The sequence below is a fragment of the Falco peregrinus genome, chromosome 3, assembly GCF_023634155.1.
Source record: "Falco peregrinus isolate bFalPer1 chromosome 3, bFalPer1.pri, whole genome shotgun sequence".
NCBI classification, from domain to species: Eukaryota; Metazoa; Chordata; class Aves; order Falconiformes; family Falconidae; genus Falco; species Falco peregrinus.
Window position 1 is genome coordinate 12,857,178 of NC_073723.1, and position 23,186 is coordinate 12,880,363.

The following is a 23,186-nucleotide window of genomic DNA, read 5'->3' on the forward strand; positions in this document are numbered from 1 at the left end:
TACTTGCCCTGTGAAGACACAGCCCTGACATTTATCAGTGCACAGCCTCTTCAATTCAGTAACAGCAGGTCACCTACCTACAGCTGCACATGTGAACTATCTTTCAGACCTCTTAGCCACATCAACCTGTGCGTTAAGCAATGGTAACCAAACCTATGCCCATCTCCAATGTGCATGACTGCACCTACCCAGCTTTTCTCTGGGACAGTTTCATTGCAATGTGAACAAGCTTGCGTATTAAGCTTAAGATTTTCATGAACTTATTTCTGCTACCTTGAAGTAACCACATGAGCCTATTCCATACTCAATACACAAGATTCCTAGACATATCACTTGCTAATGAGACTGCTACAAATACAGTTAAATGTTCTCCCCCCATGTATTCTTCACCTTTTTGTTTTAAAACATTTGATTTAAATTTCCAACTACTTTTGCTGGAATACTGAAAATCAGATTGTAAAAATGGCAGAAATCCATTACAAGGAAAAAAGAATCATTCAGCGAAGCTTTTTTGTCTTTGATGTAACCAACTCCTGCTCATGAGAGGAACTAAGTAGCTTTCACAATGGTTTACATCCAGGTGGCTCATTTCTGACTGGAAGACCAGATTAAAATTTTGGCATCTCACCCAAAGGCCGTCACTCCTTCTCACCCGAGTTTGGCATAAGCAGCTGCAAAAGTTGCCCTGGTGCACCTCTTGGAAAGCCAAGCTTCTACTTGGGAAGGAAAGGGAGATGGGAAAGCCAGCTATTGACAGAGGGTAGCACCTGCTGTGAAGGGAACACGTGCCCTGCAGCAAGGCATTGGGAAAAGCAGCTGCAACATCAAATATCAGGGTTATGCTGTGAGCAAGTGCGAGAGGTTGCATTTAGCTGCCTGGGCAGCATCTGTCCTTTGAACAGCCCTTCCCCACCTAAAGTGAGCCTAAGGAAACTACCTGGAAAGTAAGGTATATTAGGGTCCCATTAGGGCCACAATGAAAAGCCTTCAAAATCTCCTGCATATAATAAATCATATACGTTGCTGCCACTCTTCCTTCCTCTGTCCCATCCAATTAAATAAACATGCATGGTTGTAGATGGGTTAAAAGTTAAATTCCATCTCTAGTGTTAAAGCATTCACATAAGAGATCTTAAATCAACTCTGATTACTGAACAGTTACACTGACAAGAACAGTGAACAAGGAGTACCTTGTTAAGCACAGAGTATAAGAGAAAAGTGCTCAGGGAGAAGCTGAACATGCTGACAAAAGTTAAGATTACTCAGTATTTTTCCAGCTAAAAGCTAATGAAAATTAAGGTGTGCCAAAATTTGATCAGTTCTCATCATTCGTTTATGTCACATTCAGTTTAATCTTTTCCTCTATAATCTGCATGTAAGGCTTTTGCCATTTAACCAAACAAACCCCAGAAAACCTGCATGTTGCTTAAATCAAAACCAGGGACTGATCATTTTGAATTTGTGTTTTTCTATTCTGTGCCAAAGAACCACTGGGGGTGGGGCAGGGGGGAGCTATGCTACAGAAACACCTCAAACAACTAAAGCTTTCTTTTCCCTTTTTGAATATTTGGACTGTGTAATTTGCCCCAAATTTAAGCTGTTCCTTGCGTGCTTCAAGAAATCATTTTATAGGCTGAGAAAAAGTCCTCTACAATTAATGCATTTGACTACTACAGGCAAAACAGAGATTAAAAAACAGAGCAGTAGGGATTATGCTACACTGCTCAAGTGCTTCCTACTGCTCAGAGTATCTGAACAGTATGGAAGCAAATAAAAAAATAAAAAAAAAAAAAAGTCATCCAATTTGAAGAAAAGAGGGCAACAGTGACTAATACCAGGACAGGCTGACAGAAGAAGAATTCAGCCTCTAGAATACGAGCCCAAGAACTGCCTGGAAGCCTATCCAAAATTACTAAGTTCCAAAAGTCATGTCAATGACACCTACTGTCCTTCTGTGAACTTCCTTCTGCTCCACTTCATACGCTGAGCAATGAGCAACAACAAAATACTCCGTAAACAAGCAAATCCCCATGCCCATGGAGTGAACCTATACCTTCCAAACCTAACGGCCAAAGTAACATCCGTATATGATGTTACGTAACTTAATGACAATGTCCACCAGCATTTGCTTTACTCTTTCCAAAAAGTTCATATTGATCTTTATTTTTTTTACTATTATTTTTGCATATTTTTTTTGTTTTTGCAAACGTAGTTGAGTTGCAAAAGAAGAAAATGTAGCTTGTCTGTTCGTGTCATCTATTGGCTTAACTCTAGCTATATCATACACAAGAGCTGCCTTACTAGTCTTTCTGTTATTTCAGCAAGATGCATAACCTAGGTAAATTTACTTTGCCACTCTCCCTTTCCACAATTAGTAGTCCTCTCCTACAAAAACACCGTATAGCAAGAGTTGACTGTTTAGACTATACTTCCATTCAATTCCCATCCTTGGATTGCCAAGGTTGTTAATTTCTAACAAGACTGGTAGTGTTCTTCCTTTGCTGAGCTGACAGCCAGGGATTGGATGTAGGCCCAGACTCCCAAAGTCATTTAAACACCTCCCATCATCCTAGTGAAAAGGACCTAAAACTTGCTCGAGAATTTAGCCCCCATGTTCAGGCAGGAATTTATGAAACTGAAAATAAGCAGCTTTTACTCACTTCTGGTTGAAATCCAAATTTTTAATTGCAGCCTAATGATAGCTCATCCTAACATGACATCTGACAAAAAAAAAGTTTACCTCCATCCTACTGTGCCAGAAATAAGAAGCGTGTCTTCCTAAAAATATGGAAAGTTATTACACCAGGCTCAGCTGTTGATCACTGCTTCTCAGAACTTTTTGTCTAAGTTGCAATCTATTCAGAAGATCCTGAGATCTATTTCTTTCTGTATGGAGTGCTGAATTCCATATTACATGATTCTCTGGAAATTCCTACAATACTCAAAGCAGCACTCAAACACACATCCCAGGTTCTAGAAGTCCGGACACTTATTTGAGAAGTGCTAAGGTTGTGTTGAATACTGCCATCTGTCAAAACAATTTTGTTGCTTGACCACAATAACTCTGTACTCTGCTACCCTTTATTTTCCTTCATTGTGTTTTATAATGCGTCTGCTCAAATACAAATTTGCACTACTTGAAACAGAAGGGATGATTTATGTCTATGATTTATGTATTCTACCTTAACATAGAGGAAAATAGTCAACATGTAGTGCTGTGTCAGTGCTGTTCTTACCATACAGTTCATGGCAAAGTGATTGTGCTGTGTCTGAAGCTCCATTGCGTGGGGGTGACTGGTTCCAATCTCTGTGTAGCTGTTCAGAAACAGACCTTTGTTGTGTGTGATCCAGTCAAACATCTACAAGAAAAAATTAGGGAGGAAAAAAAAAAATCACTAGTTTTTTACAGCACAAATCACAGACAAGTCATGTGAGAAATCTGTGAATACAAGACAGAAAGAGTCTTAAGGCCATGTACATTTTAACTAAATCACGGCTGAAATCAGACTTTTTGGACCAAACAGCCTAGGCTGTTAAATCTTTACTATAGGGGTTTATCTCAAAAAGTTACAATAACATCATAATCCTAGAGTCATAAACTTCATTACTACAAAGAAGTCATAGTAAACGAACAGGCTTGGAGCACAGCCCTGAGTTACCGAGCTTATACGTTTTCCAGTGTCAGCATTTCATGTCGTCAGCAGCTTAGTAATTTAGAATGAAAAAGGCAACTCATGGAAATCAAATATAAATTCATTCTTGCTGATCAAGTACTTCAGCAGCAAGTTTAATATTTTTAGTTCAGAACTTTACAGCAGATTTGAAAACAACTTTTCTATTACTAAACAAATTTTTAAAACTATACATGAGCACAGATTTATACAATACATTCTTCCAGACAAGCTTAAGGATAAAGTTTAAATATGTTTGTTTAAAAAAGAAAAAAAGAATTTAACACTCAAACAAATTATACAACACCCATGAATGGAGGTACATAGGTATGTTAACAGTGGCACTGGAAGACAGTTTTCAAAGACCAAGCAGCACAGCAAAAGGCTAAGTTTATCCCCCACCTCCTACCCTCCAGCAACTGTCTTTAAAAGATTTAAAGATCTTTAAAAATATGCTGGCTAACAGAGCAATATTATTAAATCCATTATTCCACCCAGGTACATGACAAATCAAATTTAAGTTGACCATAGTGTGGAAAGGACTGTAAACAAAAGAAAAAAGTTTTAAGAGCTTAGACAACTAAGGCAGCTGATCACAAATTCCTAAGATTTTCAGTTTCTTATCTTGACTATAGTGAAGATGTGTTAAAACACTATTCAAAATAAACACTGGTCCTGCTTGTGACCACCTTTCTCTAGGTAGTTTGTCTTTGCTACAGGGCAATTTTAACCAGATTCTCTCTCACCTCACCCCTTTTTTGCCTTCTCTTCTGAACCAGCTCAGATTGCTTGTGCAAAGAGTTGTGCAAGTACTCCAAAATGAACATGTTCATTTCTCCCCATCCAATACCCTTTATTTTCCCAACAAACATCAAGCTCTTTCTCATACCTAAATAAATCACACAGACATACATATGTATGTCTATATATATATACACATATACATAAGGAAGCCCTGAGCTATGGAATCTAATCTGACACAAGCAGTGAAATAAAGGCTGCAAGTAGATTAAGGCAAGGGCGGCTTCAATCCAAAAGTGAGTTGGGATACTACACAAACCTTCTTTTTAATCTTTTTCTGCTGGCTGGTAAGTCCCAAGTATGCTAGCTGCTGTAAACCCCCTTTTGAGGTGCCTAACGTTTCCTTGTATTTCGAAAGAAAGATACATTAATTTAATATAGAGTTATTCTTGCAATTGGGAACCTAGAAAACACAGGTAGAGTTTATGCAACCACATGGCAGGATAGAGATCAATCCCACAGTATTTCACAAGGAGTTTCCTAAAGCCCAAGTTCTGTGAGCAACTTTTAGATGAGCTGAATACCATATGAGCACCATCAAAATATATTTTATATAAAGAATAATTAATGCTGTAATTAAGTGGCCGAAAGGTTGCTAAAAAGCATTTTGGGCCTGAAAGAGCAATACTAGACCAACGGTTTGTTATTTTCTAAATAATTCTATAACTCTAAATGCACTTGACCAGATTTTTTCCAACTCTTTACATGCCCCTACTATTTTCAGTTACACCAATTCTGTAAACACTTTAAATGGTACTTTTAAAAAAGTATTTCTTTTCTAAACACATCAGAAAACATCAAGAGTAGTGTAAAGAAAGTCCCTGAGCTGAAATGATGAGGGTAAGGGTAAGTACAGGGGAAGAAAACAGAGGAAGGAGGAGGAAGTAGCAGTGGTATACATATTTGCTCTGCTTTTACTCTTCCCTATGCATCTGCTTATGATCACTGCTGCAGAGCAGGATACTGCTTTAATACAGACCTTTGGTCTCATCCAGTTCAAGCATTCTTCCATGAAATATTTTTAGAAGCCAGCCAAAGACCATACTTACCACTTGACTGCACAGTCTAGTTGCCGGAGAAAAATTCCCCACCCTTTCTTAAAGCTATTTGTTCCATGGTAACAAGCTAATAACAAGTGATTGCAAAACCATTCTATATGAAAATAGATCTTAATTGAGCTCATCTAAAAGTGATCTGCTTGCCTCATTTCCTCTTCAAATTCCATGACAATCAAGAGCTTTCTTATTTGAAAGGGCTGGTTAGTTTGAAATGTTGTGAGATCACCCAGTCCCCTGTTAATGACATATGCACTGTCAAAAGAGATACATCAGTTTTTAGCCTGGGACTTTAAATACTGCATCAATGAAGCAGTTCCCCATGTCAGACTCTTCAGACTTTGTTGACTGCCTGTCACTCAAATCCCAAGGGTCGCTCCAAAGGAGACTGACGTAGCCCTTATACATCTGTATTTATAGTGTACAGCACTCTTCTTCACTTGATGGATACAAAAGCTTCTGTCTAGAATAAAAACTTACCAAAGCAAAAGTCACTACCACTTAATTTTCTTCGGTGACAGCTACCTGTGTTCTTTACAACACAGAGCTACTACTCCATCCCTTTTACTCCAGAAGACTGAGTCATTCTCAATGAAGAAATCCTTCATTTCTCATTAAAAGTTTAGTGATCAACTATAAAGACAAAAATTACTATTTGCAGTTACCCTTGGTACTTCTTTCAAGTTTGTCAAGCAGTGCCCATTTATACTCCCCTCCCCCAACCCCATACCTTCTCAGCATCCTGCTCAAACAGCCTGAGCTGAAAACATTGGTCCAATTTCAATTTCCGTACATGCCACATCTGATGCAGATGCTGCCGTGTTGAGTGCAGCCTGTCCAGCATGGTGGATACTTTGGGTAAAAGGTTCTGTAAGTCTGCATTCCCTGACCCAGAGTTCTTTTTGGGAAAGCTGTCACTGCTCTGTATCCGCTGGAGCAGCTTTTGTCCTTCCACATCAAGGTCCTCGATAGGGGCCTTAATGACTTTCTTTTTTAATTGTGAATGCTCCTCTATCATATTACGAGCACCTTCCAGGTCCTGAGGCATTTCCTTTTTTGACAATATATCTTGCAGTTCCTCCAGTCTGGACAGCATATGGGTTGCATTGCTAATGTAGTCCTCAAAGGCAACTCTGATTTCTATCCACTCCTCATGGTTGTACTCCAAACAGCCATCAAATTCTGGGGTTAGCTGAGAAGGATCAACTACTTTGGTAAGGCCTTCCAGAGACACCATATTTGTCTAAAAGACAAAAATTAAAATTAAAAAATGCTGTTAGTAAAATGAGTTTGAAGTTTTCTTTCAAGTTTTTGTTTTGCCCTTTCTAAGAGTTGATAATTTTGTTCGTGAAGTCCATGTGACTTAACTTTTCAAATATCAATTCTGATCTGTCTCCCTGTCTTGCAGGTATTTCCCCAAATAAGAAAAAACTTTATTTCCTTCCTGCTTCACTAACCTTAAGGAGAAAACAGCAACCACTCCTTTGACTACTGTTTTGATTAAGTTTTGACTTTGAGTCTTGTAAAGCAGCAGGAGGGTAACAGCAAGGTTCGGTTGGCTGCTTTCCTCTGAATGCTGGTGATATCACAGTTACTACAATGCAGACGAAGACAACAAACAGACGAAACCTAATTTCTTACCACTGGGGGTAAACCCCTAATTCCAGCTTTCTCATGCTCAGAAAAAAAAATAAAATAGAATGGCAATATGCACAACTATCTAGCCAAAGTACATTAAAAAACCCACACTCCCTCTAACACCACAGGCCTTATGTACCCCTCCTCTCATCTAGAACGTAATTTATCTGAGAGTTTTCAAGGTGCTGATCAGTGGTGAGGACACGTAAAACCATGAAATACATGTAAATTAGTATCCCATAGGGGAAATTACCTCAAACTCAAACTTGGAGCTGCCAAAGTTAGTCCTCTGTTTCTGCCAGAAATTGTCTGGCTTGATTATCAGTGCAACATGAATACAACATGGAAAGGATTCCTGTAAAATCTTCAGCAGAGGTTTTATGGAGTCCCATTTTGACCCACGCATATCTACAATGACCGTGAATCCTCGTTTACATACTTCCTCACTGCAGAAGAAAGAAGAAAAGGTTATCAAGCAAGTGTTACAACTTCAAACACAGCACTCTGCTGCACCACACTGCCTAACGAACGTGGCCTCCTCAGCTAAGTGTAACACCCTAGGGCAGGGGTCCTCAAAGTACGGCCTGCAGGCCATATACGGCCCCCCAGGGTCCTCAATCTGCCTGCTGGTATTTACAGACCCCCCCAGCCAGGGGTTGGGGGGGGGGGGTGGGAACCAAGCAGCCACAGATGACTGCCTGCCACTTCATCCACACGCCAGCCCCCTGGTTAAAAAGTTTGAGGACCCCTACCCTAGGGTCTCACTATTGACTAGCTGACACATACAACTCATGAACCTCTCAGGAAGTTTCTCTCCCCCTTCCCTGCCCAACTCCTTGAGGGTGATAGCTTTACACTTGTTACTGATTGATAATCTGTCTTTATCTCCTCTTTCATTTTCATCATTTATATTCACGATGATTCATCTTTTGGTCTTGTTTCTCCTTCACCTTATACACACATTAAACACACCATTTACTGAAGCAGCAATATGCAATTCATTTACAATTGACTCTTCAGAACGCACCCACACTTTACTGATAACAATATTTATGCCTTTCTAATGACTGAGGGGATCCTCTAAAAGACAGAAGATGGCATACTGTTCTTACCTACCAGTTCTGCAACATTTGCAAACTGTCTCAGATTTAGTCCCATATTATCTGAGAGTTAAAGACTCTGTAGAGGGAAAAACACCCTTTATTGACAGTTCCTTCTGCAACAGGATCAATTTGTGGATAGATAATGGATAGGAAAGCATTTTATGGATGTAAATAAAACCACATCAACCTGTTTCTACTAAATTTGCGCTCAGTTTTGCTGTCCAAAAGTTGACAGATCTTACATCCAAACTCCTTGATAACTCTTCTGATAATGACAGATTTAATTTCTTTTCATCAATACCTTTTGCACACTTAGTACTTGGCACTGATCAAATGCGGCAACTACCACCAACACCAGATACCTTGATTTTGTTCCAGCAGAAGTGGATACATGATCTTCTTAACACGGAAAGGGAAAGTATTTCAAAACCAATGCATCATAGCTAATGGGCTATCAAAAGGCACCAAATGTCCATTGTTTGAGTATGAGTCCCTTTCAGTGATGTGACTAACATAAATGCAATTCTGGAATTCTCGTGGAGAGGTTTTTACATGTGTCCAAGAAGGGAAGCTTCACTGACATACTTTACACAGTCTCACTGGCAACACTATAAAAACATGAGTTATGACTGATACAGGACAGCAAAGGAGCTTTTGAAAGAAGTGATAATAAAGGTTCTTTAGAAAAGAAATCTTTATAAAAGTTTAAAAAGTTCATTAAAGTTTTTTTTTAAAAAAAAAGCCAAAAAACCAAAACCCCAAAACCAAACAACCACCATTTAAAAAAGGAGTTTATCACAATAGATGCTGGCTGTCCCACCTGCCCATGGGAATGCCCAAAACCGCAATGGTAGCAGGAAATACATTAAAATTCACTAGCCTGGCATACTCGTAGGCTACAGCATATGATTTTCTGATCATGATGAAAATGTTTTCTAACAGCCTCACAGGATTAAAGCACAAAAGGGACTAGTGTTTTAAAGAGACACCCATTACTGAAAAGCTCATGCTATTACACGAGTGCTGCTCAGTCCATCCCTATCCTACCACAGAAACTGGGCATCACATGAGGAAGAGTGCTTGCCTCTAATTCACAAGGCATACATCTACTAAGGTGTACAAAGCAGCCCCTCATCACGTGATACAATGCAGATGTGTTGCCCCATCATATGGCCCCATCATCTGACAAAAGATGAATCTCTTTTGGCCAAGGATCACAAAAATTTCTCGAGGAGGCTTTAGTCAGCCAAGGTCACCTGTTTGGTAAACCTGAACTACACAGTACCTGGTCCAGTCAGCACTGGTGACAAGCTTCCCGATATTTTTATATCAGATAAATTTTTAAATTAGTAAAACTGTGAGACTGAATCACCTTAAGTGTTTAGATCTCTTGCCAAACAACTGATACCTCTAAATCTTCACCTACATGGAGTAACAGTACTGCAGTAACTAACAGATCACATGTTTGGGGCTATTTGTACCAATTGGAACTTAGTAATTAGCAAGAGTTGCACGATCCATCCCTAAAACATGTCTCGTATGAAAACGAGTCTTGTATTTAACAAAGCTCCCTTAATTCTCAAAGCTTTGTGATGCTTACAAAGCTATAAAATCTGCACTAACTTTCTTTTAATTTTAAATCTATTGATGCTAAACTAGCATACATCTTTTACCAGAGAATCACTGTATTTTGCCAGATTATCTCTAGAAAACTCTTTTGGGCATATTTTGATGCACATTCATCTACTAGCTTTTTCAGTTACTTGAAGCTCTAGAGGGCTAGAATACATCTCAAACATTCAAATATGAAGTCAAATTATTTCAGAAGTAAAAGTCTCAAGCCTTCTCCCTGTTCTCCTTCCTTTACCTCCCCCAAATCCCCCAGTTAACTTAAAAAAAAAAAAAAAAAAAAAGTACTAAACACTCCTACACTTCAAAGTTAAATAAAGACTAGAATAACTGAGTTATCAACCAATGCTTTTAAGGAAGGCCATACACACTATCAACTACAGGTCTTGAAGTTATTTTTATGAAAGCACATCTGTAAATCTGAAAGTGACATCTGATTACATCAGGTGCAGAGACAACTGCCTATAAATTAACACATTACAGAAATATGGAAGATACTGCATTCAGGGATGTTGTCCAAGCGACTTTTTTCACCTGTAGTGACAACTTCTTCTTGATGTCATAGACAAATGTATTCAAGCAGAGTCAGCATTATTCCAGTCTGCACCAAATGCAAGCAGATTCTGATATGGACCTCAAGTCAGGGTCTTACAATCATTTTTGTCCGCAATTCAGTTACTACTATGAATAAAGATCTATGTGAACAAACTTTTTTACATATATATAATACATAACTTTTTATATATAAATATATGTATATATGTATGTCTATATAAACACACACACATACACAACTAGCACTGGATTTGACTCCTGCCGATTTATTTGAATAACACATTCTAATTCATATCTTCAATTGCTGATAATACAATGATATCAGTACTTTCACAGATCTCTTCACAGGTTTATCTGAGACCTGTACAAGCAATTTTACATATACTTCTTGTGGTTATTCCTGTGCTATACCAGGACAGTATAACTTACCTAATACAAGTAACAGGACAGTTGTGCTGACCTCACTCCACACCGGGTATATTTTGAATGATGACCAGCATGTTTCTAATTACGTGCTTTAGGTCTCTTCCAAAAAGCAGTTTGAAAACACTAACTGAAAGAACTTGGTATAAATTTGTGCATTTTCTTACCTTGTTCAGTCTTCTGTCTTGTGGATATACTGCAACATAACCCATTTGTTTCATTTTATAGCCTCAGAGCTTACCAGACCATCACTTACCTAGGAATACAAGCTAGGTATGAAATTAGCCTTCTAAGGTCTTCTTGCCGTATTCTGTCATGATTACTACGCGCTGGAAACGTTAGAATGGGACCTCCACGCTTATCTCTGCCACCTGAAAAATTAAACATGTTAAAAGACCCCACACCTAACACCATTCTTGTTTGCAAAAACTAGTCTTCAGAATACTTTTTGAAAACTTAAGTCCTACATTGTTTCATGAATATCCACTTAAAAAAAGAAATTATTTCAAATTAAATGCCAACACTGTCATTTAGAGACCAGCTTAAAATTTAATTTTGGGAGTATCAATCAGCATATTGTCGTAATTCCCTCAATAAGGAAGGAACTGTCAAAAAAAATGGAAACAAAGAATAACCATAGCATTACACTTAGAAATTACAGTCACATTGAAGTTTCACTGGCAGTGTGAGATCTCCAGCAATGGTGCTTTGTTAAGTGTTTAATTTTTGAATCAGCAATTGTACAGATTAAATTTACATAGACAGTTATGCTACTTTATAGGCAAGTATTTAGAGGATACCCAGCATTAACTTCCATACTAGCACAGAGTTTAGGTATATAGTATTTCACACCCAATGCATATAGCAGATGAGTAGATGAATACTATTCCGGCATTTACTTTATATTTTTACCCTGTTCTGACGTGCAGATTCTGAACTGTCAGTTTATAATTTTTCATCCTGTTAGCAACGCAGGAAATTCTGAATCCACTTAATACATAAGGCAAAAAATCTGCCTTTGAGTAGTTCCACTTAAGTGTATTCCTTATTCATTAGACTGCACTGACTTACCGTAGATGAACATTAAAAAGCAATCTTATATCCAACCCCTTGCTGGTGACAACAAAATGTTGCTATTACTAAATGCTAAATTCAAGGCAGTAGGTTGTCTTTATTAACACTTGTATAATAGCACACACATTTTTACAAGCTAAATTTCACATATATGTTCTCAACCACAGATGTGTGGACTGTTACATCCTGCCCCATGGAAATGCAGAAAAACACTGTCCTCTGTCCTGAACGATTTCTCATTGCAAATCAGCTCCTCATTGCAAATCCATGCTACTAAGGAGTAGTTAGTTTTTGGTTTTGTTTTGTTGTTTGTTTTTTTTAAATCACTTACAAAGGAAGGCCAAAAGCAAAGGAATAAAAGTAGTCACTCAAAATTTCATCACTAGCCTCCCCACGAGTCTGGCTGTGCTTGCCAAACACCAGCCTAGCTGTCGAGGTATCCAGGGATTGTCTGCGCTGGATATGTTCCCCATGAGGCACCAAATGAAACTCAGAAGAGGCAAAAGCAGTTTTGAATTTCTGTCAAGCTGTTATGCCAGAAACCTAAACTTGAAAGGAAATGCATGTTCTTATCTTCCATGACCCTCTTAAGTGGGACATGAGATTAAAACCAAGTAAGTTGCCTCTCCACATTAGAATGAGACAAGTCTGACCTTGACCACATTGACCCACTTGCCAAGAAAAGAGCTTTGAGGATTTTTACATAGCAAGTGACAGGTTAAAAGCTAGACAGAAGACACAAAAGAGAGGAAAGATAAACGACCAAGAATCTAACAGCCCAGGCCTCCCCTCACCTCCAGAGCAATTGCTGGCCTCCAAAGCTACCAAATTTAGCCGAAAGCCTGCCACAGTTCCTAACGCTCTCCTCAGGGCACTGCAGGCCATCAACTGCAGGCCTCAAAAACTTACATTTCAACTGGTAAACACTACTGACTCCAACCCCACAGAAAACATGCTGGATTGCTCAGGGGAGGAATTTTTCTTTAAAAAAGCTGCAGCTAGCAGCAAAGAGCATGCACTGAATTGTCTTTATTACTCTCTAAACATTTTGAACAAACGCCTTGTTCCAGAAAGTCACCTCAGATCAGGCCTCTAGGCCTTTCCCACACAGTAACCCCTATCGTGACATGGCAAAGGAAAGAAATCCATGCTATGTAAGCCATTTTGGATGCCACTTCAGTTGGCTTCTAGCTCCACATACACCACAGAGAAAACCCATTTTTTAAGTATGGTGCTTAAATTTCTGATAAATCATATCCTGATTTTTTAATATGTTGAGACAAAAATCTGTCATGCAAATTTCAGGTGTAGATGAGTAATGAAGATATTAATACAGCCTGGATTTTTGGTGAAAAGAATTTCACTATCCAGTCTTAAAACCAGGCACCAAAATTGCAAATATTAAGCAAAAACGTCCCGAAGACTCAGGTTTTTTTCATCAGCTATATTGAAAGCTTTCTTAGGCCTTTTTCAATAAATAACTCATTTCCTTTGTTCCTGATGCTCCTGTGTGTTACACAAGCAGGAATGTTAAAAGAAACAATGTATGAGGCATCAGGTGGGAATTTCCTGCCTCACAATACTCTTTAACCAACTCAACCCCTTATTTGTCTTGGTTCAAGAAAAGCATATTAAGCTACTACTTTCATGGGTGAGACTTCCATTTTTACCCCTTTCCTTTTATATAAAACCCCCAGAGTACTGAGAAATTCTCTGTTTATGCCAAGATGTGTCATATGAGTAGCTGATCAACTCACAAGTCACCCAACATGAATCACTTCTGTCTAGTGCACATCAATAACAGCAGTCTTGTTGATGGTCTCCAAATGGCACGGAAATCAACAGGCTGAGTAGTTCAGTTTTTTTTCAAGAAATGCCTTTTTACCTGGTTTCGAAGTACTTGGGTAAAGCTAAACAGTGGGGTTTTGTGGCATGTTTGAAACGCAGGACGTTATCAAGTGCTGTTTCCTCATATGAAGCCAAGATAACTGCACCTTCTAGGAAAATGCTCTCCTGGTGTAAGTATGTGTAGGGATGTTAGAGTATCGGTACTTCAACAGACTTCAATTTAAACTTAGCAAAACAATTGCACCCAAGACTCCATTTCTGCTTCATGGTTGCAGCTCTAGGAGGCTTTTCTATTTTAGGTGGTAAGATACCCAATACTCAAGCAGATTATTTCCCAGTTCAGTGAAAATCAGTCCAAGGAACCTTCTCCTCTTCCTCCTGCACCCACTCCCCACCCCCCCTTTTTTTTTTATTGTTGTTGGCAATTTTAGAAAAACAACACAAGATTCACAGGGGAGCTGCACCCAAGCATTTGCATTCTACACACCAAGTTAATTTTGTTACTTTGACCAATACAAGATAAAGCAGTCCAGTCTGTCAAACTGCTTTCATGAAGGACAAGTATTTCCAATACAGAATTTATTCCAGAATCAGTATGTACAGATACCAGAATTCAAGCTAGCTTGTTGAGCTTTGGGACTTTGCAGTTACCAGCCTACATACAGCAAGATGTACTTCACAATACTTCACAGAAGTATTTGTTCTTCTGTACTTCACTGCCTCCTGCCCTAGCAAGAATATGCCTGCCTCAAGACGTTTCAGAACTGAATTCTCAGAGACTACATCTTTCCTTCTCACTCCAGCTGTCATCCAATCATTAATTTTACCTTTCTTTAACAGTTTGAGCATCACAGTTACGCTAACAAATTTTAAGATATGCAAGGAACACACAGATTTTAAACAATTCCATATGATTTATCTGCACCACAGTCCTCATTTGCACAAAATCTATTATTTTTTTAAAGTTACCCTGGCTGGTTCTGCACATGACAGAGGCAAGGAGAAAGAATTCTCTTTCACCTAAATACATCTTCAGATATGCTAAATTATGAAAAATCCACTCATTTCTTTCACTTAAACAGCCCCTTCCCCCCCCATCATTAACAGCTCAATAAAGGGGACTAAACTGGATTGTGAAGATGGAGGAGAAAGCAAAAGTGAATCACATCAGATCCACTGTGATTTCTGGCAGAGGGAAAGCAACTACTGAAAGAGTTTTTTCCAAAGTGATGAAGCACTCAGTGCAAAGAAACAGAAGTTACGTTGACTAGATCCATTAAATAACTATATCCACTGGAAACCCAATGAAAGGAATAGATGAAAAGCAATGACTGAAACAAAGCAATATAGAATTACAGGCTAACACAGACCAAAGAGGTACCTGTTGGAGAAAATGGAAACTCATTATACAGTTTAACCATAACATAGTACACTTGGAGTAAAAGTGGTGCCTCTGTGGGAGACATCTGTTACCAAGAGCTTTAACTTGATTAAAAAAACCAATATTTCCGACTGGATCAAAACGGATCCCAAGAATGGCTTAGGAGACACCTATGGTGGAAACAGTCATTGCTCCTTTTCTTCTTGATGTAGCTCCTTGTGCAAAGGGAGCGCCTCCATCCTCTTTATAGCTGCCCTTTAAGTACTAGAATACTGTGATAAGGTACTCCCTTGAGCTTTCTCTTCTCCAGGAAGAAAAGACCTCCTTCAGCCTTTCCTCATTGGGCAGGTTCTTCAGCCCTTTGACCATCTTGGTGGCCCCTCCTGTGGACCCACTTCCAGTCTGCTTGCATTTTTCTTTAATTGCAGGGACCTGAACTGGACACAGTACTCCAGGTGCAGCCTGAAAAGCACCGAGTCAATCAGGATGATCACATCTCCATCTCTGCTAGTAATACCCCTGTGGATGCAGTCCAGGATCTGATTTGCCTTTGTTGCTGCAGCAGCACACCGCTGACTTATGTTGAGCTTTTTGTGCACCAGGACCCCCAGGCCCCTTTCAGCAAGGCAGCTTCTCAGCCACACAGACCCTAGGCTATACTGGGCCCCTTGGTTATTCTGACCCAGGTGGAGGACTCTGCACTTGTCTCTATCAAACTTCATACTGTTTTTGCTAGCCCACTCTTCCAGCCTGTCCAGATCTCTCCACAAGATGGCTCACCCTTTTATGTCCATCTCATAATAACATGGTCTCAAGAACTGCTTAAGTCAGCATTGTGGAAAAATCAGTGTCTTCAGCATTCTAAGAACACAAAGATGAATATACTGCATTACAGCCCATACTTACTCATTTAGTTTGGAGATGAAAGGTCTCAGCACAGAAATGCAGAGAAAAGACTGGGGAAGTAAACTGAGGATCTCAAACACTGCACAGGTTTTTTTTTTAGACTGTTACTTGTGTAACCTTCCTGCTCTATAAAAAAGAATCATCTCTTAGCACTGTTGACTATCATACTTGATTTTTACTTAAGAAGGTATCTGACAATCAACAGTGAACTTGTTCCAGCAACTCCACCAGAACTCAAACAGAAATGAGAGAACAAAGTAGAAAAATTATAATTATGCTTGTGGATGCCTTAGGCTTAGTAGGACCATAAGAGTTTTTAGTAGAGATGACAGAGGTATCTTTAGATAAGAGTTTTAGTAGAGATATCCCAACTAAATTTGTCCTGCTTCTACAGACCTTAACAAGTTATAGTACTTACAAATATTAAAAGTACTTCAGCAAAAGTTGTACTTTTGAAGAAAAAAAAAGAAAGTACATTGAAAGTCTCAATAAATCAGTAATCCAACAGTCTGCCTTACTTTTGTGTTCTCAGGTATAAAGCTTGACAGTTCTAGTTCCACAATGGTTAAGGCCTAGCAGTGGTGGTAGTTTTGTGAGGGGTTTTTTGTTTGTTTTGTTTTGTGTGGTTGTTTGGGTTTTTGTAAATTACTTGCACTACTAATGTATCTAATTTCATTTGAGTTCCATTTGCAATGGAAATGTGAAACTACCGACTTTGGCAGATCAGTTCTGGCCAGTCTTGCTGCCCACAGCTATCTCCTCCATTCTTCTGTCAGAAGATGCTACCTTCACACTGGAAAGCTGGCAACCACTTCTGCCTGCCTGCACCTCATCTGCTCTGGTTCATAAGCCATTACCTCCCCTTAAATTTATCTTCAGCTTTCACTTGGCCCACTTCACTTTCACCGAATTAATGCCTTTTGAGAATGCCGTATGCTTTACATATTAACATTAGAGAATACCTATCATCTTTCAGATCCCTTCTAAAGGGTCTAAGTTAAGTTCTGGACAACTGGAAATTCAGAGGTTTTGGAATGGAAACTGACTAAATTTTCATGAAATGCCACAAAGGAAGGTCCAAAAAAGAGTAACAAGGGATTAAAATACTGTGCTTAACCCCCTTTTCTCCTCCTCTTTCCCTCTGAAAATACAGTTTTCAGCAAGCCTTCATCAGCACTACAGTTCATAAGCAGAACGGGAGTTCCCACACTACCAGGGAAATTAGCTCTGGGAAGTCTGTTATATCATTTATTACAGTAGCTAGGACCTTTTAAAGAAACCATCTTTTTTGCTTTACACCTCTACCTGATTCAGCAGAGTGGAGAGGATGAAGTACTGTAAACTACACACTATTTGCAAGCATCAGCATCCGTGCATAGCAAATCTCTAGAGTGCAGTTTCAGGGAACCTTTTGTATGTTTTAATATTTACAGATAAGAGCTTTATTTTTGGTGTTTGAGACAAATTATTTAGCAAAAAAAACCCCAACCCTTTCAAGTACAAGACTGTCCTCCAAATCATTGGACACTAAAATAAGATTATGGCAAAGAGACTAATGTTTAATCCAAAGAGATCTGGAAGTACTTACTTCAGAAAGTCACACCAAAACGCAGTTCACAAGAATAAGCACCTCAGCCACCATTCCATCAAGTTACTTACCGAGTTATAGAATACGTTATGCTAGTCATTCATCTAAACCCCACTCTTAAATCCTCTGCTATCCCTCGTTAAGTAATCAACCAACTTCAAGGTATACGGTGGAGACAGCTAAAATTAGGTGCGAACTCATTTCACCATGAATGGATATTAAGTGTGCTTCAAAAGATACGCACTGAAATTTCACCTCTGCAACAGAGCTGTTTCTCCAGTGCTTCAGATGGGCCAGTAACAAAGCCATCTCTTTAGAACTCTCCAGCAGAAGAACCAGAAATAAGAGAAGGAATAGGACTATGGATTGTTCTAAATAATGCTGTTGGATATGCAGGGGGGAGGGGACATGACCAGGATGACAACAAGCAGTGTGTTCCACACTCATGTATCTTCTTTAATACAGATCTTTTCACAATGCTTACGTTATGTTTGGGATATCCAGCTGGAATAGGTGCTACCCTAGATTTCCGTGACTTTTGTAATGAAATTCTAAGTATTTAAAATACTATTTCACATGTAACTAACACCACAGTTACACATTCCACAACAGAAGAAAATAACCGTACCTGAAAGGTATGCAACTTTTTCCTTTAAAATTGGCAATACTTCCATAGCCTTCATTTCATCATTTTTGCGAAACCCTAAAAGAAGGAAAAGACAAGATAATTAGTCCAAAATTCAGACAAGCTCAGCTTCTACATTTAATGAATGTAATTATATATAAACATTTACCTTCGGAATACAATCTGAAAGTTACGATGACAGGAATTAAGGTAATTTTATAGTAGAAGGTTGCAAAAATTAAACTAAACTTTTAACATGTATTAATTAACCAGTCATCGCTTTGACTAGCTTAACACAAATAGCATAGTCTGTTGGCAAGCCTCAGTAGAAAACAGGATATTGGAAGCAGCCTTTTTCATCAGTAAATAAAAACTATCAGTTAGAGCCTGTTGCTTTTTGGCATTCCAAATGCCAATTTCACCTTTTGTTCCAGTAGAAAGAAGTAGTATCAAGCTAATAAGAGTAGGTACCTTTACAACAATTACCAGTCAAAAAAACACCCCAACACAACTAAAAAACCCCAAGAAATTCCCAAATCCCAAAAAAAACAACACACACAAAGACCCACCAAAAAACCCCAACACTATTTACATGCAACTTCCCTTACGTCACTTCTGAAAGAAGAACTGGGAGATGAACTCTCAACTTTGCCTCTTCTGCTGCCTAACAGGTTCGGCATTTTTTTTAGGAGAGCACATTTTGTCTTATCAACTCTATACACCCATGAAGTCTGAAATGGTCCCCAAGGTGAGTGATTATGGTCAATGTTACAAAGCAGCACATCACCAGCTTGTCCCTCCTCTCTACTCTCATTACATTTCTGTGGCCAGGTTCTAAACTTCTCCCTTCTTTAGTAAGGGACATTTAGGAAGCATTTTTTTATTACCTTACATTCCATGTTGACTTGTAGAATACAGAACTGTTCATCTTATAAAAATTAGGTGGTTTTGTACCCACATTTCAACTGCCTGTACGATCCTTCCCAGCCGCCTTGGATTCACGTGCTTTTTCAAAAATCTCATTTCTGAAGAAAGTACCTCTTCTGAGGAAGAGCTCCTCTAACACTGCAGAAGCCCAGAGGTGCTGTTAAGTAAGACAGCCCAAATAGCCTGCTACAACACAGTAGCTGTGTTCCTTAAAAGCAAGAGTGAGCTATTTAGAAGGTAAACTAAGCTTAATTATTTATAATTTTAGGGAAATCTTACAAGAGCAAGCTCTGGTGTACGTAGCAGTCTTTTCTAAAATACATTTTTGTTCCTCTGTGTGTAAGGGCCACAATCCCTCTAGAGATGGCAGCAGAAGCTGTCATTGATGCTCAGGAGGGAGGCCACCATTTCTCTTCCTCCTCAAAAACATCCAAATGTTCCATATCCTTTGGTGTCAGGCTCTGCGCTTTAACAAAAGAACTGTGCACTTTAGAGCTAAAACTTGAAGGTACCTTACTGGTGTCATCAAGCAACACAAGATTTGTAAATAAGGGCATCATATATGTAAATTACATCACAAGTTTTCTATTCTAGCCAGCAATACTGAGACTCCTGTGCCACTAGAGTATCTTGTTATGTGCAGTGCACTAGGCTTCAAAACAGCCCCAGGACACACCAAACAAAACACCCAAAGGACAAAGATGGCCAGGTGTTTACATGTTATGAGCTATGAGGAAGGAGTAAACTGAGTGACACTGTTTAGTCTGAAGAACTGAGGGGAGACATGGTAGCAGTCCTCAAAACAAAGGCTAGTGATGGCAAAAGTAAATTGGCCGGAATTACAGCGAGAGGTTTGCTTTAAATGGAAGTTTTGTAAAGGAAAGAACTGTGCAGCAGCACACGGGACTGCCTGTGGAAAACCATGGAACATCCATGATTGGGGATTTTTAAAAAAATGCATTTAGACAAATGTCTGTCAGCAATGGGTCCCTCCAGTTCACTGTAACTGTTCAACCCAGGCATTGTCTCAGTACTCCACATTACAAACAAAAGAAAACTAAACACATCCTCTTCCAGCCATTGGCTAGTTCCTTGTTTTTCTGTGAACACCACAAACCAAAAACAAATCCAAAATTCAATACACATTCTCAGAAAAGCTAGACCAGGAAAACTGGTTCCTTGGGTAAGCATGCTGCATGGAGGGTTTCTACATCATAGACAGTATTTTGCAATTACAGAGCAACTCCAGACCAACAAAACAGCAGAGGAACACAGTTATTTCTTTCTCAGAAGTCTAAGGAGTCTAAGACAGCTCCAAAGGAACCTCTTGTATTATTCCCTCCTCCAGAATACTGGCTATGGGTTATCAACCTTTTCCTTAAACTGCCCACAGTTTTGTTCCTACTAAGTTTTCATTCAGTATGGACTAAAGCTTTAAACATGGCTTCAAGAAAAACTTTGGGCTTAAATAACTCATCTAAGAAGACAGCAGAGACCTTTACCACCTTGAAATATTCGGACTTCAGTTGACTACTAAGGCATACAGGCACACTTCCAGAATTAATTTTTTTTTTTTTTAAACATGCTTTCAGCTACCCACCATAAGATTTAACACTGATTTAGCATGCTCAGCTTTCCCATCAGCAATGGTGATTCCTTTTCTTTACAGTAAATTTAGAGGTAGAAAACACTTTCTCCTCGCCTAAAAAGCATGCAGAAACTAGTGCTGTACTTTGCTGCCTATCTTAGCTCAAAATTACCCAAGACACTGATGTTACCACTTGCTTGCTCAGATTTCTAAGCTCTTAAACTACTTCACCTCATATGATGCGCAGTAGCTGCACATTTTACTTCGCCTGTGGCATGTAAGACATGAGAAACACTTAGCTAACATTTCTTTGACTGTTAAGGGGCTGCTCAAGGTAAACACCCTAGCAAATACGTTAGTACTTGGCTCATGCTCTGGATCTGCATATCCTTAAGGCTGACTGCCTTGGATTATCATACTCCTGCTGCTCTGAACAGCCTATTTTTATTCCAGTTCTGCAGTGTTAAAGCTTAACTGAAAAGACTGCGGGGATTACAATTGACGAAAGAATGCTGGGGAGCAAAGAGGGTGAATACAGCCAGAAAGTATCGTATTTTTTTATCTCCAACAGAGCAATAATAAAACAAAAAACCAGCAAAATAAACAGGTCTTAAGGGCTCGGGGTGGGTCCTCCACCCCACCCCCCCTTTTTAAAGCCTCTACGCCACAAAGCATTGGCGATTATGAGGATTTAATTAAAAAAAAAAAAATTAAAAGGCATTTACCGCACTCCAATGAAATGCCATAAATCTCTGCACCAATCTCTCCCTACACAGCTCAGCAACCTCCGCGCCAGCCGGCTGCATCACATGTTCCTGGAGGTGATGTCATCCCTCCCGGCCGGCCGGCTGCAGCTCCCGCTGCCGTGGTGCAGTGCCCGCAGCCCCGTCAGCCGCCCGCAGCCCACCGCAGCGGCCACGGAGCGAGCGGCCGTGTGGCCAGCAGGCCCGCTGCCGGCGTGGCGAGCTCAATGGCAGAGCTCAATGGCAGAGCAGCTAGGCAAGCGTGAAAAATTCGAACGGGGTTTCATTCCCACAGCACACGCTTCTCTTTTGAAAGCACGTTGTATATGCACATGCGGCACATACTTACGCTGTTAACTTTCACTATTGCAGTTCACCTAATACAGTATTTTTTAATTTAAAATGGGGATTTTAAAAATAAACCCTACGCCAGTATCTTTTAAAGACAATTTTAGGCTGAAACAGGAAAGCCACCCTTGATATTTTCAATACCTATTAAAGAAATACTCATTTTACCGTTTCACAGTTTTAATAGGTAGGACATGCCCTTCTGTTGTCTCATATATCATACAGACACTTTTCCCTAACTACCAGTCAAGAGGGAAAAAACTCAAATTATGCTAGTTAATATTCAACTTCAGTAGATTAAGTAACACACAACTTAGTCTATTCTATTACCCCCCATTAAGCTTTCAGAATTACACAATCCTGAGTTATATCCAGCCTTCTACTAGAACAGAGCCTGTTATTACAGAGCAGTCATTGAAATATTATATCACACAAGTAAGGATCTTTAAAACATGCAAACAAGAAAGGAGCAAAAGGAAGTCACCTACACTTTCTATACTGATGTATACACTGGAAAACAAAGAAGTCTTTCCCATAAACACACCATCTCCTCTTCGCCCTCACAGCTCTTAAGCCAAGACAACACCAATCATGCAGCCACATTTAAAAAACGAAATGGTCTGTACTAACCCCTTTTCTCACCCTGTATGAAGCCAAGCTATTTTGCTGCAATATATTAATTTATCCAAGTTCAAAGACCCATGAAAAGATAGCATTTCTGGGTAGAGGTATCACCCCTAGGACATTTCTGAGAGCCCTTTACCAAAACGTCCAGGACAGCCCCCCCTCACTTGGGGTGCAAGTGTTCCCAAATCCCATGGCACATATCTGGCTGCAGAGCTGCACGTCCATCTGCCCTGGAGACCAGAGAGTAAGCCAGGATAAAGGAGCCACCTTTTGCCTGCGAATTAGCATTTCTGTAACACTGCTGCTCCCCTGGGTACCCAGCTTGCTGAAACTTCTCATGGGCACAGAAATATGGTGACCAACTCACCTTTAGAGCAGTAAGAGACACTGGCTACCCTGTGCAGTAGCTTATCCATCCAAGACAAATGCTGTACTAGTCTAAGGCTGAATGAAGTGTCCTTCAGACACAGGAAACAAGGTAACTGTTAATCATCTTGCACTGCAGTGATCAGTAACTAGCCAGCCACACAAAGGGAGCAGATAAATTTGCCTTAAAACACATGCTTTAAGCTAACAATTTCATTACAGAACTGCAATACCAAACAACATTTTTTTGGAAACGGCTTCCCCAAAGATGCATTGCTGCCCCAGGAACA

General features: G+C 39.5%; 1 protein-coding gene across 5 annotated transcripts in view; it reads right to left on the reverse strand.

Moving 5' to 3' along the window:
- TRIO (trio Rho guanine nucleotide exchange factor) overlaps window positions 1-23,186 on the reverse strand; it is a 255,751-nt gene that overhangs the window by 163,500 nt on the left and 69,065 nt on the right. For all 5 annotated transcript variants that reach the window (XR_008746283.1, XM_055798730.1, XM_055798728.1 and 2 more), the window contains exons 2-6: window positions 18,301-18,375; window positions 11,132-11,246; window positions 7,419-7,611; window positions 6,258-6,770; window positions 3,237-3,359 (exon numbers count right to left, since the gene is read on the reverse strand). Coding sequence is in view for 4 of the 5 variants with exons in the window: in XM_055798730.1 (XP_055654705.1) it covers window positions 3,237-3,359; window positions 6,258-6,770; window positions 7,419-7,611; window positions 11,132-11,246; window positions 18,301-18,375 (1,019 nt within the window). In the remaining variant the exon portion in view is untranslated. The remainder of the gene's footprint in view (window positions 1-3,236; window positions 3,360-6,257; window positions 6,771-7,418; window positions 7,612-11,131; window positions 11,247-18,300; window positions 18,376-23,186) is intronic.